General features: G+C 42.1%; 1 protein-coding gene across 1 annotated transcript in view; it reads right to left on the bottom strand.

Moving 5' to 3' along the window:
* Positions 1-18385, bottom strand: part of ARHGAP20 (Rho GTPase activating protein 20) — a 58335-nt gene that overhangs the window by 30011 nt on the left and 9939 nt on the right. Inside the window, 2 exon segments of the mRNA XM_005516245.3 lie at positions 706-876; positions 18066-18151. Of these exon segments, the coding sequence (XP_005516302.2) occupies positions 706-876; positions 18066-18151 (257 nt within the window).

The following is an 18385-nucleotide window of genomic DNA, read 5'->3' as shown; positions in this document are numbered from 1 at the left end:
ATTCCTCCATAACAACAAGTGAAAGCACCCTCTAAAACTGCCTTAAACCACAAATGCCACATGAAGCTGGCATGCTTCAAGCCTGTAAATGTGATTTAATTGTGAATGGTAGAGTGAATAATCAGAGCTCAACAGCAAGCCTGATTACACATGAACACTACCCAGACTGCTCAGCATGGCTTCCCCTTCCCCAAGCTCCTTCTGGCACAGAAGGACAACCCACAGAGACAGACACTGCAGTGCCGCCTGCAATCTCTAGTTTTATACAGCTGCTCATCCCTGATGTGCATCAAAGCAGCTTCCAGGTAAGGGTTAAAACCTCTAATTCCTCTACAACACAACCACTGGTGTTTTCCAAACCCCATAAGACTGAGGATGACCTGTCTAAAACGTGAAGTTGAAGGTAGCACACTGGACATAGCTGAGCACCAATGAGTCTTTTGTGACACTGCATTCCCAAAGTGGAGAAGATGACAGAAAACAAGAAATATGTCAAAAAATATCTGATACTTCCATAAAATGCTGCATCCTGAAATTTCCCTATGGCTATGAGGTTTTCAAAGGTCCCTGGAGAGGTCAAAAGAAAACATTTCCTTATGATTTAGGGAAAATTTGCTACTAAAAAAGCATTCTGGAAATCTGTGCAATGTTCCACTGAAGGAAAGGTCTGCTCTGCAGGAGCAGTGCCTGAGGGGCCATACTCACTTGGACTTGGCAACAACCAGAAGGTCTGTGAAGAGGAAAAGGTGTCGCTCCTGGGTTTGCAGACTCGTCTTCAGCTGCACGTGGCCGTCCAGGATGAACGTTCGGTTGTGGCATATGAAAGACTGCACAAGGGGCCATGCCTCTGGGCTGATGGGGGACAAGCAGCCTTCCCTGCAAAAATACAGAAAATAAACGGAATAAAGGAAAGCAAATCAGCTAGTTGCCTGTGAGTGAGAACCAGGCACTGACTTCCCACACCCACTGACAAAAAGTAATTTATTTGACCACATTTCATTGAAAGGTGAGAGACACTTACAGGATAATTCAGCAGTCAGATTCTGACACAAAATCTGTTAGGGACTGTCCTCTCTGAATCTTTACAGCCCAAGCTGTAAAAGCTGTAGCATTTAGCATGAGTGCATTCAGCAAAGTACAACCATATAGACACAGCCCTTCCCATTTTTGCTGTTTGTATTTGTTTCCCTTTGTATTGAAGTCTTAGAGAAAATTTTCTGTCTCTTGTATGCTCTCCAAAAAGACAGAGGACACATAGACATGATAATTGCACATCTACCTTGATCAGAATAGGACTCATGCTCAGGGTTAAAAGCCATTTATAGAAATTATTCAGAAATGATGACAAATAAAAGGTGTTACTGAACCCCGCTGGAGACACACCATGTACTAGATGCAACATGAGAAGGCTGCTCAGCCTTTCTATCTCCCAGCCCACAACCCACAAACACTGAAGTAAGCTCCTGCTGCAGGGTTTGGCTGTGTGGCTGGAGCATAGCTATGCTCATCCGAGACTGCAGGGCAATCCAAAACCAAACCTCTGGGGAAATACCAGGCTCTCCCCTAGAAGACACTGATCTTGTCTAAGGAGGTATTGAATAAGTTGCAGCCCAAGGTGCAGACATGATTCTCTCAAACTCTCCTGATCTAACTGTTCTACATAAAGCAGCTGAATAGTCATTAAAGCAGAAATAGATTTTCTCTAACATGATGGTCAGGCTTACTCACCCAGACAGGATATCCCTACTTTCTGAGTCTTGCTCTAACAAATTACCATTTTTATGGAGCCAAACCAAATGAATGTGAGGGTCTAATAGAAGGACACTCCTTCTCTAGGGTTCCCCAGAAGCTTGTAGCAGGTCAGGCTCTCCCTTGGAAAGCCAGAGGGATGGCCTCAAGCTCTCACAAAAAGCTGACAGAACAGAGCCTGGGTCTCCTATACCCTGGTGTACCTTAAATAATGAATTTCTGGATTAAGTCCAGGAACCATCAGTATCTTTACTCATGATCTTAAAATCCAACTTTTCAATTATTTGCTTTCCCATGTGATGCCTCAAAATGAACCATTTCCCTCTGGCAAAACAAATCAGTTCAATTTTTATTCAAATGCATTTACTTTTTTTTTTTCCTCAAAATATAATTCAACTAATTAAAAAAAATTAAGCTAACACTTATCAGGCAGGATCAGCTTGGCAAGGGCAGGCTGAAGGGAACAGTTTTGCAATTCCAGTTTATTCCTGGTCCCACTGGAATGGATGACAAACACCTATTGACTTTTCTGGTAGAAGAAATGGAGCTTTATACAGTGAAAGACACAAAACAAAATAGGTGGAGGGAAATGAAAGAAAACAAGAGCAAGCTCAGGAAACCTTCAAAGAAGGTCATAAACCTTGTACCTCTCTTAGAGCCTGGATGACTCATAACCTTCCTCTCCTTGATACTTGTGGCTGGATTATGCAGAAAGTTATTTAGGAAATCCTAACAGCTGGGAGAGAAAGGATAAGCTCTAAGATTGGCCTACATTAGCAGGACACACTTTCACTGATGTATAAGGAGCTGGCAAGGATTTCTACTTGTTGGGAAGGGCCTCAGATTTGGCCTTGGAGCCTTCAGTTTTTAAAAGAATTCCTCAACTTATTTTGCCTTAAACTGTGTCTTAATCTTGTCTTTCATTACCTAGCCCTTCAGGTAAGAGAGAAAGAAGAGGAATTACTTACAGAATTAATAATGCAAACCTAAGTTATTTGATCATTCCTATGCAGAAGTGGTGTCCAGACGTGTGGAGGCTAAAGCAGAGGGAGGAGTTTTGGTCCAGCATAACAGGGATACACATTGTGTGCCCAGCAACAGGAGCCAGAGGAACAACAAGCACCTTTCCTACCCTGCCATTCCCATAGGACTAGAAATTGCCACCTCACCAGTTGATCAATGAGCGAGTGTTGGGCAACTGTGACCCCATTTCATTAACTCCCTAGCAGCACTTGGCACAGAATTCAGGAATGCTGATGAGTCTACCTTGTCAACTGCATGAAAGTCATGCACAGTCTTTACCTCATAGATTATGCTCACCTGTACTTGAACCCAGTCACAACAACTGTGAGGAAAACCCTTTCCATGTTGCACTGCTGTAAGCAATCTTACAGTCATAAGGTCTGGCTTTTGTGTCTCCATATAGGCAGTTCTGTTTGATGATTCCTATTTGTACGTTTTCTACATGATGATTCATAAGCCCAGGAGCCTCTCAAATTAAACTAAGCAAAACTTTTGCCATGTTGGTACACAAATGAAGGTGTAGTAGATTTAGTAATGCCAGCAGGGTCAAGCAAATTGAACTGTCTTTTTAGGCAGTGCATCTCAAGCACATCTGTCACCTGAACTTTAATAAGCACTCTTACATACACTAATATTAGAACTTACCTGATAAGCCTTATTAAAAAAAAAGAAGTGCCAATATTTTCTTCAAAGTGGGGAAAAAAAAAAAATCAAAGCCATTAATTTAGCCAGAATCTTCAATCTTCTAACGCCCCAGAAACAAGGAACATGGAGGAAATTCACGTCAGCAGTGACAAAAATGTCTTTTGGAAAGCAGGCTTTTGATCCTCTCAATTAATGTTCCTTTGTTACACGACATGAATGACACCCAAGTGTTGTTACATTGAAGAAAATGCAAATCAGCAATATCCTCAGGCATAGGGATTTATATGAGAGAGGTATTCTTGCAGTTCAGTTTTTGATGGCTCAATAATTTTTATGGCCATTAGATGGGTTTAATTTTGAAAAAGTGCTAAGTACGTAAATACTGACTCTCTGAAAATTCCTTTCAATAAAATTAGGCAAAACTCAGGTCAACATGATTCCTGATATTAATAAAAAATGAAAGTCAGTGATGTAGGGCTCTGCCTTTCCTGTGTTTCCCTAAAAATCACTTTATGATTAGCACATATAAAAATCCCACACAGTAACATCTTTCCATTTTGGCAGAAAAAAAAAAAAGCTGTCATCCAGGTTTGTTAAGAAGAAACTATGAACTGATTCTGGAAAGATGGGGTTAGATGAGGATCCTGTAGAGCCAGCAATCAGTCATGTTCCATTTTGTAAGGAAGCAAGGCAGACATGTTTCAGTGGCATTGCCATTAGTCTTAAGTGGACTTTTTTTTCTAAAAGTAATATCATGGGGGTCTGAAATTTCCATGTGGGATTTTAACTAAGGAGAAAATTCTGTAATTTGAGGATATCTACAGAGATATTCTTGAGCTCTTCAGGCAAAGACTAAAATCACTGTGCTGGATGAAATTAGTAGAAAGATAATTGAAGATTTCTCTCTGGGTGTTTCCAGAACATAAATTTTTACACCTCTTATTTTTCAAATTAATCAAAATAGTCATTTTGTGCCTATTCAAAAGACACTATGATTTAAAAGACCACTTCAATTTTGTAGGTGAAACACAAAAGGGTGAAATCTACAGCAGTCAGCCAAATACTGAAAAACACATCTTGGATGCATTCGGTGTGAAAGCAAACATCAGAGCTCACTTCATTGATCCTGTATTTACCAGAAACCACAGAAACACAAAAAACACTTCTTCCCCGTGAAGAGCTTCCTTGGGGTTTCCAATAAAGCTGATACCTGAATGGCATTACCCACAAAATGTTTATTCTTGGTGTTAATGGAGACATCAGCTTCATTCTCTGTTTATAGTGAAAACAATGAAAGAAAATACACTTTTTGAAGGACAGCTTAACAGTCCATGCTAAGTTGTTACTAAACCCATGATCCAAATGTCATTTATTCCAATAGGAAGCTTTGCCCTGATTTCAGCTGATGATGACTTCAGCCTATCATTGGTTTAGATTAAGCTCTAAGATGCCTCAAGGGAACAACCTGTTCCAAGGTAGCTAAGCTGGAATAAACTGCTGCAGGTATCTCAGCTATATGACATTCCTCTCACAGACTGCTCATGTTCCATCCTAAACCTCACTCCATTTTTTTGGTTATTGTTCTCTGCCAGAACTTTTCTCCACTGATGATCTCTCTGCAGCCACAGAAGTCAATTTCCTCTTACGATGCAGCACCAGTGCTCTCTGCAAGACTGATACCTATTGAAATAAAATTCCATTTCTCTTTTTAACCTCTGAAGTTCTTCTCAAGATGTAGGTGAGAAATTCACCTTTTCATCAGCAGAGCAGTGAAATGATAGCTATTCAAAAGGCTGAAACTTGATCCAGCCCAGGCACATGTGAGGCTGCACTTGGTCTGTCAAACACATATGTAATACCTTTCCAAATCCTCTTACTTGGCCTACACTCATTTAACAAATATGTACTGTAGGTATAAATCCTGCATGCCTCCACTGGTGCTGAAGCTCAAGTAAGGACCAGAAGCTCTTTCCAGTTTTCATACAACCAGTCATAGAAACATGGAATATCCTGATGTGGAAGGGACCCATGAGAATCATTCAATCACAGAGTCACAGAATAGCCTGGGCTGGAAGGGACCTTAAAAGGTCATCTAGTCCAACACCTCTGCAAAGAGCAGGGACATTAGAGCCCTGACCAACCTGACCTCAAATCCTTCCAGGCATGGGGCATCTTAACATTTCTCAAGGAAAACCATCTTACAGGCCACTTTTATCTACTGGAAGGCTGCTCTAAGGTCTCAAGAGAGCTCTTCTCCAGGCTGAACAGTTCCAATTCTGTCAGCCTTTCCTCTTAGGAGAGGTGCTCCATCCTTCTAGTAATCTTCATGGCTTTCGTCTCCCAGCTCCAATAGGTTCATGCTCTTTCTGTGCTGGGGACCCCAGAATTGGACTTAGAACTTCAGGTAGGGTCTCACCATAGTGAAGTAGAGGGGGAGACTCCCCTTCCTCAACCTGCTGCCCGCACTGCTTTTGATGCACCCCAGGACATGCTTGGCCCTCCAGGCTACCAGGGCACTGCTGACTCATATTCAACTTCTCATTGACCAGGACCCCCAGATCCATTTCCCCCTGGGCTGCTTTCCAGTGTCTCACTCCCCAGTCAGTCCGTACATCCACAATTGCCTCATGCCAGGCGCAGAATCCAGTGCTTGTCCTGTTAAACTTCATGCAGCTGGTGACTGCCCATGTCTCTAATTTGCCTACATCTCTCTGCAGGGCCTCTCTGCCTTCCAGGAAGTTAACAGTTCCTTCCAGTTTGGAGTCATCAGCAAACTGATGTTAAGTGTACCTTCAAGTCCTATGTCCAAGTCATTTATGAAGAAAGTGAAGAGGATCTGCCTACAGGCATAGGGCTTGCAGCTTGCAGCATAAATCTAACCTTGTTTTGGCTACAGGCTAGAGAGGCCACCAAGCAGAGCACCTGCTAACCTTCCTCATAGTGCTTAGGGACATCAGACTTCCTTTGTATATCTCAAAGGCCAGTTTTGGATGGCTCTAAAGAATAAACAATTTATCTTCTAGGAATAACAAAGCCAATGAACTTTCAACTTCAGTGTCTCTCAGTTCTCGTCTCTCAGATTATTTTACCTTTGCTGAATCACAGCTTTGGGCTAGAGCAGCCCACTGAGAGAAGCAGGAACTACTCACATCCTTTCAGGGCTAGTGAAAACAGCAGCTATCTGCACCATAAGAAATATTTACAGTTCAGCCCACATTACAGATTTTTGCCAAAATGGATTAGCAGTCAGAGAAAACATGTCATTTGTGACCAGAGATACCCCCAAAAGCAAGCAAGATCTAGAAGGTAAGTTCCTCCACTTTGTTAACAGAGCTTATATTGTACATCAGGTGACAATACTTGTACTTTCTTTCTGTGCCTCCTACTCCGACCCTTAAGCTCCTAAAGAGTCCTGTGAGAAGGAACTTCAATAGGATCTCAATAGACGGTTTCCTTGTTTCTTTGCTAATGAGGCAGGACCTGCTAACTGGGGATTGGAAGCCAAGATGGTTTACTGCTGGAAACCATTAACACTCAGACATAGACCCCATACGGTGGCTAGAGAGTGTTTTGCATTCAAGGTAATTAACTTAATAAGGTAGTGAGAACAATTCTTGAACTAACCAAAAACAAATAGGTCAAATTTGGTGTGCAAGAGCTTGCCAAATAAGGAGACGTAAGGTGGAACAAAAAACCCAACCAAATCTGTAACTCAGCAGTGAGTACTGACTCACTCACCTTGCAGCACTCCTTACAGTGCACCAAAGGGCAATGTTAAGGTTTCAGGACTTCAACACACATCAAATTCCATCATAAATGGTAACCTGGTTGTGACTTGAACTGTATTCTAGCCAATTTGACAAAATCTTTGTCAAGACTGCCAAAATAATCACACAAAACAGATCACTGTGTTCTGTACACTAAAGGAGCAGAGTGAAAAACTAAATGAAAGAAGAGCTTTTCTTGTACACTGAAAACAATTGCCCGTGCTCAGGCCTGAACACAGGACAATGGAGACAGTCCTGTTTAAGCTCCTGATTAATTTAGTTTCTATCATGTTGGCAGCTTATTAAAGCATATGCTTGAAGAATCACTCCTCAGGCTAGAACAGTTGTAAAGAGAAAGCAGGCTACAACTGCACTACACCCATTCACAGACCTACCTCCAAAATCTGTCAGCAAGGGGCTTTGTCTTTGAAAAACAGTTGAGGAACAAGCAAAGCCCTGTGTCAGTTCTTGCTCATTCCCTCAAACCAGCTGTAGATGGAAAAGGGTAGAAACAGGGAGATACAACATAGTACTCCTCAAGAACGCTATCTATCTGGAGATGTCCTTGTGAGAGCTTCTGGCTTGGCACAAACTATCTGTAGATGGAGTAAGGAGCTGAAAATAGATGCCAAAAGCCATGCCCATTTCCCATGACTTGCTCAGTCCAGCCAGCTCCCTCTCCTGTTCAGCACAACCACGCAAAGCCCTGTTGGCCTCAGGGATGAGCATTCACAGCTCCCATTACCATGAACAAGGTAACACAGACAAGGCTCACCCACACGAAGCAATCTGCAGCTCAGAGCCTTACTTAGACAGGTAGATATATATAGCTATAGATATATATAGAGATAGAGCTATAAAATCCTCTGCATTTTTAAAGGTGCTAACTGCTCCTTTCTGAACCACAACCAGTGCCCTCAGCGAGTCACCCACGTGCTCAGCATCTGCCCACTTCAAATCTTCATGATCCTGAATCTACACTTGTAGGGCACTTTATTGAAATAAATAATAATTATACTTGGAGGGCAAAAGAAAGAACAAAAAGCATGAGCTTGGAAAGTAGGAGTGTTTTTCAGGAAGGTGGTAGGTAAGATGTAGGCCAGCACAAAGTTAGTATGCAGTTGTAAACTTACACGGACTATTTATAGAAGGGACTTTAATAAGCAAGCATAAAACTCCCTTAATCACATGGGCTGCCAACCCATTTCTGAAAATCTGCTGTCAATTGATCCCTGCTATGCTAAGGGAGCTTCGTTCTGAAGATGCTGGGCATGTTTGCATGCTGTTATCTTTGGTAAATCTTATGCAGTTGAAGCAGCACTTTGTGAAACAGTGCAGCATTCCAGAAACAGCAAGTCTATTTTCTGCAGCACTCCTTTAAAGTCCCCTAGGCCATCACTGTTGTGGGTACAGTAGCTTTTGTACCATGAAAAAAGTGAGATCTGCTTAGTTTTTCAAAGAGCATTAGTTGCTAAGTTTTACAGTGCCTGATTCTACTTTACATGTGTTCTTTACTGGTTCAACTTCATTTTTACAAGCAATGTATTTGAACAAATACAGGGCAGTCACTCCTCACCCCTGCATTTTCCCTTAGGGACTGTGCCTCTGGATCCCACAGGGAGTCCTCTGATCTGGAGCACGTATCAGCCTCAGTTCACAGCCTCCAGCACAGGGCTGTCCTCACTCTACCCAGGCAAGCTGGACCTCAGAAAACTACACCCAAGATCAAGCACTGAGTCCCAACAGGGTCACAAAGCCTTCAGACCAAAATGTGCTGCAAGCCACTCTTCAGCACTGTCAGGGCAAGCACAAGCCTGGACAATGGAAGGAAGATATATTAGTTGAGACTGGGAGCAAGTTTTACTCAGATAAATGGACAAATTTTTATTTTAGGGCAGAAATCAAAGATAAAACTTGTACTTATGAAATTGGGTATCACTTCTCTGCTTCTAAAACTCAGTGTGTGCATTTTAATGAAATATATATTGAGAAAAATATTCCAACTTAAATTATAATAGGATTCTAAAACTTGTCTTGTGTCATCTCTGCATGATGTCAAAATCTCATCAAACATAATAAAAATTATTACGAAGAATAAGGTGGTTTGCACCAAATGTTTCAGATGCTGAGGCACATAACACTACTTTTCTGTAGTCTGGCAGTAAAATATCACATAGCTGTAGGGTAAAATGCATCATTAAAACAAAATCCTCACACTTTGCAGGACAGAAGGTTGGCAACTTAACTGTAAACAAAGCTGCACTTAAGTAATTTTTACATAGCCAAAAGGACAATATTCTCTGCAGAGCAAGCATGCACTACAGTGTGGAGGCCGGAGACAGGAAACACGCTTGTGGTTTGGTTTGCTTCCAAGACTTCTTGTTTTATTTTAACAAACAGCTGCAAGGTGTTTACTCTGAAAATTTAACTCAAGGGCAAAAATTCTCTATTGGTATAAATTAGCACCACACGTTTTGGTCCAATTTTGCCTATTTCCACCAGAAAACAATTTAGGGCAAGTTATTTAAATCCTATTGAAAAGCTCTTGCAGTGTGGGTGTTCTCCAGTCAGTCAACGAGTTCAAGGGGCTTTGGTCTAAGGACAACCCTTGAGCAAGGGAGGCATCTGGGAGAGGACACATTCACATACAGAAGTTAATAAAAGCTTTCTGGCCTTTGGAAGAATCAATCCTCTGTTCACCACCGCAGTTCCCACTCACTTTTACTTACTGACATAGCAGCACCACCTTGAGTTACTCTCTCTTTGCAGTTGAACCAGGGAAATGCCATTCCAAGCACTGTCTACCCAAACAGAGGTTTCATTGTTCAGACAAAAAAAAAAAAATCACCAAGAAAAGTGACCTTTGGGGGGAAAAAGAGAAAGATGATAAAGAAAAAAATAGGAAAAAAGTAGGATGAACTGAGAGGAAAGAAAAGCCCAAAACTTAACATCCCAGCTCTACAGTTCTGCACCATGGCTATCTGGACTTTTTGGAGCTTCTCATGGCCTGTAAGAATCCTGGACGCACAGGCTACCTTTGCTACTACCAACCAAACTTCTTCCAACCTGTTTGGAGGAGGAATACAGAGGACCACTCTGGGATCTCAGTCCCACCAGGAGATCCAGTATTATTTTAGTCAGCTGAAGGGATAAGGTTTTGTCCTACCTTAACATTTTGAGAAGCAGCAATTAGGAAAATTAATCCCACTTAATCATAATTGGAACATTTAAAAGCCTGGCTTAACTCCATTGACTTTGACTTACCTCATGGATGAAACTAACCTTTTATTCAAAAGAGGTTTTCATATATCTTCTTGTAAAGTGTATTACAAGAGTTCAGCACAGGTCATATAACAGCCAGGAATTCTGGGTTACCAAAAATAGCTAGGACATTCTACATATCTCTACAGAAGCAGGTAATTTAAAGCTGATGTGCACATGAGGTAAAAAGACTGGTTTAGAAATCCCTTCTGGACCATCATGAATGGCTGTCAATGAGCCTACACGTTTCTGCTGACCCTAACATCTCCAGCTACATGCCACACAGGCTGTAGATGGGCACAAGTAAGGCACTTGTGTGACCATGTCCTTCCAAAAGGGAAATGGCATTTTCTAGTTGACTGCCTGGGTTTACTGCCTGTCAGTCACCCTACTCAATTATTGGGTAATACCAGTGGGGCTGCTCATGGTCTCTCAAAGTTTCACTGCTCAATAGTCCTTCCCCTTCAGGCTCTCATTTTCCCATTATTGAAGAAGCAATTCAGATAGGTAGGTTAAGATCAGATCTTAGGAAGAATTCTGTACTGTGATAGTGGTTAGGCACTGGCACAGGTTGTCCAGAGAAGCTGCAGATACCCCATCCCTGGAAGTGTTCAAGGCCAGGTTGGATGGGCCCTCAGCAACCTGGTCTAGTGGAAGGTATCTCTGTCTGAGGCAGGAAGCTTAGAATTAGATGATCTTAAGGTCTTTTCCAGCACAAGCCATCCTATGTTTCTAAGAACTGTGGGACACAGTGGGGTGAACTCCACAAAGCCCCACCACAGACCTGAAGAGAGGATCTGCTCAGCCTCTGTGTACTGGCTTCAGTTTGTACGAACCACTTTTCTAAGAGGGATGACCAATATAGGTGCCGACATGGAAGACAGGACTGTCACTTCACCTATCCAGCTCTAACAGGAACAAATCTGGCTTTGCTTTGCCTCCAGGGCTTTGAATTTTATTTTGATACTTGTACAACAGCACAGGAATTATCCTATTACAGTGAAGAGATTATTTGATATGCCTGCTGCTACCAGCTGTGGCAAGCGTAGTGACCCAGATTCCTTATGGACATGCACAGAGCCACAAGCACCATAACTAACTGCCCACCTATTTATTCAACAAGTTTTTCACATAGCTACTCGGGCAGATTAGTCAGAGTTTCCTACTCTGCTAGTGATCTGAGCTGGGGAAAAAAGCTGTTAGAGGATCGCCTACATCTCTATGCTTTATGATGATAATTACCTGTTCAGAGCTGCCAGCAGTTAATGCTGTACTGGGACGTGCAAAAGCAAAACTTTAGGTGTTTGGTAAGCAATCTGGTCAGCAGGACAGTGTCTAAAGAACAGAGGCACTTGAGAGGTCAGGAAGCCTCTGAGATGTCTTTCTGTCATGGGTTTAGAATCTTGCCCTGGAGGCTTATTAATCTTTATTGGATCTAGCCCCCAGTACTCAAACACTAAATAATGGGCACAGAAAATACCTAAACACAGATTGTTACTCCCATAACATGATTAAAACCCCTCACCAGCAGCTTTGTGCACCACATGGATGCAGCTGAGCCAGGAGAAGCAACGCCATATTGGCCCAGAGGAGAGTCCAATGGGTATTTAATACTGGCCCTTGTCAGAGGTGAGAGCACCAGAGGCTGCACATCAGCCTGCACACCATTAGAACCTTTCTGCTTGTTTACACAAGAGAAATGATCACAAAGCAGACTGAGCAAGTTGGTCTGTGATTTCCTCAGGTATGCTGTTCCCCAAACTGCTTGGCCAGACTGTCACTCGGCAGAGATTTTGTTGTCTAAAATCAGCAATACGCAATGGCTGGACAACAGCTGCATTCTGCCAGACCTCAAGGCCTAATCCAAAAAGTCCTTTAAATGGGCTGCCAAGCAGCCAAAAACACATGTGGACACTGAGACATCTGGACAAGCAGAGCCCTGCACTCATCCTGATGAGCACTGCCCCTCACTGTCTTCACACTGCCACAACTTGGTCCAAAAGAGAACTGGCTTAAGGCACTGGTGTTAAACTATTAGTCATTTATTGTAAAATTAATCCCTTATTTAAACTCCAATCCCTCCAAAATCCTGCTTCCAAGCCTTCCTTCTTCTTACCTCTAGCACTTTCCTTTTAATAAAAAAGCAGAATATCTCTGAAAGCTGCAGCTCATTTCAATCTCCAGATGTACAAACATCGCTAAAAGCCAGTTTTGTAGGTTGTAAATGAAGAACTGAGGGTTTTTTCAAAAACAAACATATGTACATATACACTTACACAAAACATAACAGAAAAAATGCAGCAGAGGGGCAGGATTGCCAATCTCTGAGTTAAAAGGCCATCTGAGGCCTCAGAAAGGTCACCTTGTTAACAGTTAATAAAATTTTATCCTCAGCTATTATTATGTAAAAGTAACTTTTGTGTTCAAACACATGGTTTAAGGAAGCAATATTCCAGTGTTATAATTAGCTTTAATCAAACATGAATTAGATATACTAGAAAGTGACAACTTGTAGAATATCATCACAAGTTGTTTTACTTTAATGTGTAATTCCATTAAAAAGGAAGAGCATTAAATACAAAATAGCAATTTAAAAAAAAATACTATTTTTCTACAATTTCACGTATGCTTACCTTACCAGGGAAACATGACATCTTGAGGGGAGAAATCCAGGGCAGGTCTCATACAGAGACTTCTGCCCATTGGGATTAAGCATAAAATGCATCAAAACTTTTCATGAAATAAAAAGTCTCAGAAAAAATCCTGATCAAGTGTTTTGGGACTGAACTAAATCTAAGAATTAGACCCATTTGCTTTGGTGACTGAGTCTCTAGGAATAGGATTTTCCCTCCTTTTTGACGACTCGCTGGAGCCAGCTGGGCTGGTACCTGTCCATGCCAACTCCCGCTCTGGTTCCGAGCCCCGCTCTCCCCGCTGGCGGCGTGCGCCCGCTGCGGAGGCAAATTCCCACTGACCACGTGTGGAAGGCACGCCTGGAAACCAGCACACACACACACACACAGAGGGTGGCCTTTGCCCCTCACAGCCCTGCAAACTCACGGGCGAGGCAGTGCCTGTCCTGTGCCACCGCAGGGCTGACCCTAGGCCATGTCCCCACCAGCAGCGGCACCATCGGCCGGCCAGGCCATAGCAGCCCAGGCCCACGGTGCCACTTCTCTGCCAGAGAGGGGAGGCCTCTGCCAGGGAGGTGCCAGCCACAGTCCACACTCCAGCAAATGCTGCCAGGGTGCCTGGGGGCTGTGCAAAAGCAACACGCACCTCTGCACGGGCAGACAGGAGAGCAGGCAGCATCTCTGCATCGAGGCCTCGTCCTGAGCCAGCAGGTAAAAACGGCCGCGACGCGCGGCCCAGCGGCCTGCGCTCCCTCTCCAAACGCACCGCGCAGAGATTGCACTGTGGAGCAAAGTTATTCACTAGCATGGAAATGACTGCAGAACGAGCAAAATTATCACAGCTGAAATATCTATCTAACAAGCTGGTTACCTGTTACTTACTAATGGACTTTTATCCCTTTCCTGCCTGCCATCGGTTTTGCCTGAAACGCCAACTACTCATCTTCCCTGTGAAAGAGAGACAGTTAAGGCCTTCTGGCAATTTACGTTTATTAAAAGTCTCTATTTTTGTCTTCTTCCAGTCAAGTAGCTTGGATCATCCACATATCTTCTAACTAAAACCCTGAAAACACAATGTCCAAGACTCTGGGAACACTCTGTATTTGACTCATGCCAAGTGGAATGTATTACTAGATTACACATATGATCTTTGTTATCTGGGATATTTAGCCTTTGGCACAGGACCCCTAGAAGATGACATGCCAGAATCACTGTGCACTGAAGAAGGAAAAACAGCCTATCTGTGAATGGCATAACATTACTTCTATGTAAACAAGGGGCAAAAACACCTTGGAAACTTGTGAAATCTTCAGTTTTTACCTTCAAACTTCAAGCTTACTTCTTCAACCATAAAAGCTTCATAACAAAATTGAGTAGGGGTAATATTTTAGGAACTTCCTTTTCAGGTTCTTTAGGGATTTATCCATAAAACTTTCTAAAAAATATCCTTTGGGATTTTTTTTTAAAAGAAGCCTGTGCTTCCAGCTTATACCAAAATAACATCATAAACACTCTTCATACTGTAAAAAAGAGTTGTTACATTTTCAGTATTTTAACACCTTTAATGTGTAGAGACACAGATCTATAAATGGTCTTCCAGACTCAGAAATTGTGAAATTATATTACTTGGTTTCAGAATGTAAAAATATCACTTTCAAAGATCTGTTGAGGTGTGCAATAGGAAAGGGGAAGCTGCTGGCAACTGCAGCACAGAGTTTAGCTGTTCCTGTGAAATATTAGAGATGAAGCATAAGACCACCAATGCAGAGCAAGAACTTGCGTTTTGTCACATGTGAAAATTGTTTTGAGGGACAGCAGAACAGAAGCTGAAAATTTGATTTGAAACAAGTCTTTATTATTCTGTATCAATTATTTGAGATGACAATAGCTGATGCTTTAAATCCAGGCCTCAGACATTTCTGCTTCAAGCATGTAATTTGCATTGCACTGAACTGTATCATTAAATTGTGCATGTTTCACTAAAAGACACCAAGAAAAAGTAAGAGGAAAATTACAACTGCAGAACAAGTCTGAGGACAAATATAACTAAGCCAAATCCTTTGCCGATTTCATACTCATTAATGGGGTTATCAATCAAATTTATTTTTTCTGCACCTGAATATGAGCCAAGAAAAATACCAAAAGCTTACTTTTCCAATGTATTTCTACAATAACCTTGCTCAAACTGCTTCCAAAGAGTACATCTGATGATGTGAAGAGTCTTTACATGGCTATTCATCACAATTTTGTGATGAAAAAGAAGATGTACAGGGAAAAAAGGAAGAGAAACATGTGGCAACAGCGGTGTACATATCTTCATCTCTTGGATGTAAGGGCCCAAATTCCACTATAGGATCTGTAATATTTACTGTGCTCCTCTTCTGCCTGCAAGTACAAGTCAAATGAGGCATGGATTACAGCACAGTTTCCCTTCTGTGCACCACCATGCCATGCAGCCATCCCAGAAATTCTTCTATAGGCAAATATCATGCAACTCCTTCTATATGATTGACAAGTCAAGGCAATATTTATAAAAAAAGGCTGAATGTTCATTAAACCAAATGATACAACTGGAGAAAAAGACAAACTTTTAAGCACATAAGACTTTCAGACTTGCTTCTCTTTCAGGACTGGGTAAGAGGACAGTGGCACAAACAAGCATCTGGTTTTTCCAGCTAGATCATCTTGTCTTGCTCACATCCTTGTGTCATCACAGCCACGATAACACTAAAAAACCTTAGTCCTCTGAATGCTAAATAGCCATCTCCAGACGTCACAATGGTTTCTTTGAATAAATAGCATTAATAAACTTTAAAATGCCCCAGAGTAAGTCTGTCCAAAGTGCCACTACATTTTATGAAAGTGCCCTGTATATAAACCGGGACACCTGACATATAAAGTGGAATAAAAACACAAACTGACTTGGCTTCTAAGTATTTCCTGTCCTTTTAAACTTTGCACTTGTTCATTAATTTCAACAAATATTGAGGTGAGCCAGCTGCTGAGGTGAGAGTATTCAAATAAATCCCTCACAGATGTTTGTTAACTTCAGATAGGAGCTTTATTATCTACAAGTCATTAATCAACCATTAACAAGTAAGTGTTATGGAGTCCCAGTATTAAGGTTCACTGCCAGAGAAGAATAATAGATTTTGCAGACTGGCTGTGTCTATAAGAACTAAGAGCAGAGACAGGTCTGAGGTAAAACATTTGGAGGAGATTAGAAAAGATGAGAAGTCGTTTTGTTGCTCTTCAGCTCTCCTTCAGAGAAAGCACTTCACCAGAGTCAAGCATTTACACAACAAACTGAGTGGAAAGATCAAACTCATCCATCAGTTTGGTGATGAAGAGGAATGTGCTTTGCACAGCCAAACAAGGAAATCAGGCACAGGTGAGAACTGCTGCTCCTGTCACCAATAATAAACACCATTGAAAGTGTCAACCTCTAAACTGAAAGACACTGAAGCTACAAAATCACCTGCTCCGACTTCAGCGTCCTCGGACTTCACCCAATACCTCTCACAAAGGCCACAGACTTCAGTTCAAAACAACAGAAACAGCTAAATTTTGCATGCCACAGGCAGACATGACTGAGGCAGCATCCATCAGTTGTGAAAACAGCATCATTTGTCGAATAGGATAAGCACTGCTTACTGCAGAACAAGGAAATGCATTCCCCTCCACCACACTGTTTCTACCAACTGGTCTTACAAAAGAATCTTTTCACACACTAGATTTGGAAATAATTCTGATCTGGGCTATACAAACAAGACACTTAAGAAAGCATAATTTTTTTTATATAGGTGAAAATGTAGCGTGTATTACACCCAGAGTCTCTCCAGCTATTTCTGATACTTATGGAGCAGGCAACAAAGTAAATTTAAAAAGTAGAATTGAAGAAAAATATTCATGTCTGAATACCAGCAGGTAAATGAATTTTGACCTTCCTATTTTTCAACTCTGATTTTTTCACAGCATACTTTCACAGGTTTCTGAAATACTGTGCAATTCTGCATGATGTCAAACCAGGTATTAATTAGATCAAAGACAAAAAATTTTCCAAAGCTCACGTACTGATTGCTTAACACATCACAGAGTAGGAGAAAATATTCCTTACAAAGCCATACTTTTATTTCCCTCAATAACATTTCTTCATAAAGAGCAATACACAGCTGGAAGCATTAACAGCCTACCAGATGGTTCACTTCTTGATAAACACGTTTTCTAAGTTTAAAGTCTAATGAACTGTAGTGCAGGGAGAAAAAAGTTACGTATGCAGAGCAGTTCAAATGGCAGGTCAGGGCTGGGGCTGGACAGGGGACTAGCTGCACAGGAACTTCCATTTCTATGGCAGCTTTACATTGGAGGTGGGAGGGAGGATTCTGGCAGAAGACAAGGACAAAAAAGGCTGAATGTTTAACACCAACCTATTCAACCCCTCAAGTGCTAATACTGGACAGGGGAAGGCTGTGATCACCAGATCCTGGCCCACAGCATTGTACTAAACCAGCACGTGCTGCCAGAGCCCTGGAGAGCCTGTACCATGCAGCAGGCAATGATAGAAGAATCTTAGCTCAAATTAAATTGTGCAATTCTACAATGAACAACCCTGAGTTATGCCTGACACTGTGGAAGTGTCCAAGGCAACAAGCATTCATCTTCTACCCATCCCATCTCAGCAGCAGGCAATCACAGCCAGTCACAAACTGGTCACAGCTGAGCAGCCCAAATGTTGCATGCCCAGTTACAAACTGCAGAGCAGCCCTGCCCACCCAGTCAGGTATAAACAGCTCAGTGTGGCAGCACTGGGGAAACCCCCTCTAGGAGACCAGCCTCATGCCTGGGCTGGTTCTGGCACATCTTTCAGCAGGCTTTATAGCTGTGCAGATACCGAGGAGCCTGAATGGTGTTGAACAACCTGGTGTGGAAAACAGTTCAAAAACCTTCCAAGTTTTGGGCTGAGGAACTGCAAAACTCACTGACTCACCTTGAGGCCGATCTAGATCTGCTGAGTGCTTTGACAAAGATCAAAGACGGCGCAGACTGGCGTCTTTGGGCCAAACTCTTCATTTTCTGATTGGAAAGAGAATCAAAATGAAATCACAGGTGAGATTCAGAACAGTAACTGCATGCATACAGACCGGAGCCAGACTCCAATTTCAGACCATGGGGAAAAGGCTAAGTTGTTGCCCTCAGCAACCCTGGAGGGGGCAAATATCACACTGTAAGAAAAGCAGGAGCACTACCAGAAAGCCAGTGTAAAGAAAAGCTGAAAATTAATGTCTATATACAGATACTTGAAGTACC

This window comes from Pseudopodoces humilis, chromosome 2, assembly GCF_049639895.1.
Source record: "Pseudopodoces humilis isolate 2021_Gansu_Grassland_sample_001 chromosome 2, ASM4963989v1, whole genome shotgun sequence".
NCBI classification, from domain to species: Eukaryota; Metazoa; Chordata; class Aves; order Passeriformes; family Paridae; genus Pseudopodoces; species Pseudopodoces humilis.
The sequence above is the reverse complement of the archived record's forward strand: the minus strand, read 5'-3'. Positions and strand labels throughout refer to the sequence as shown.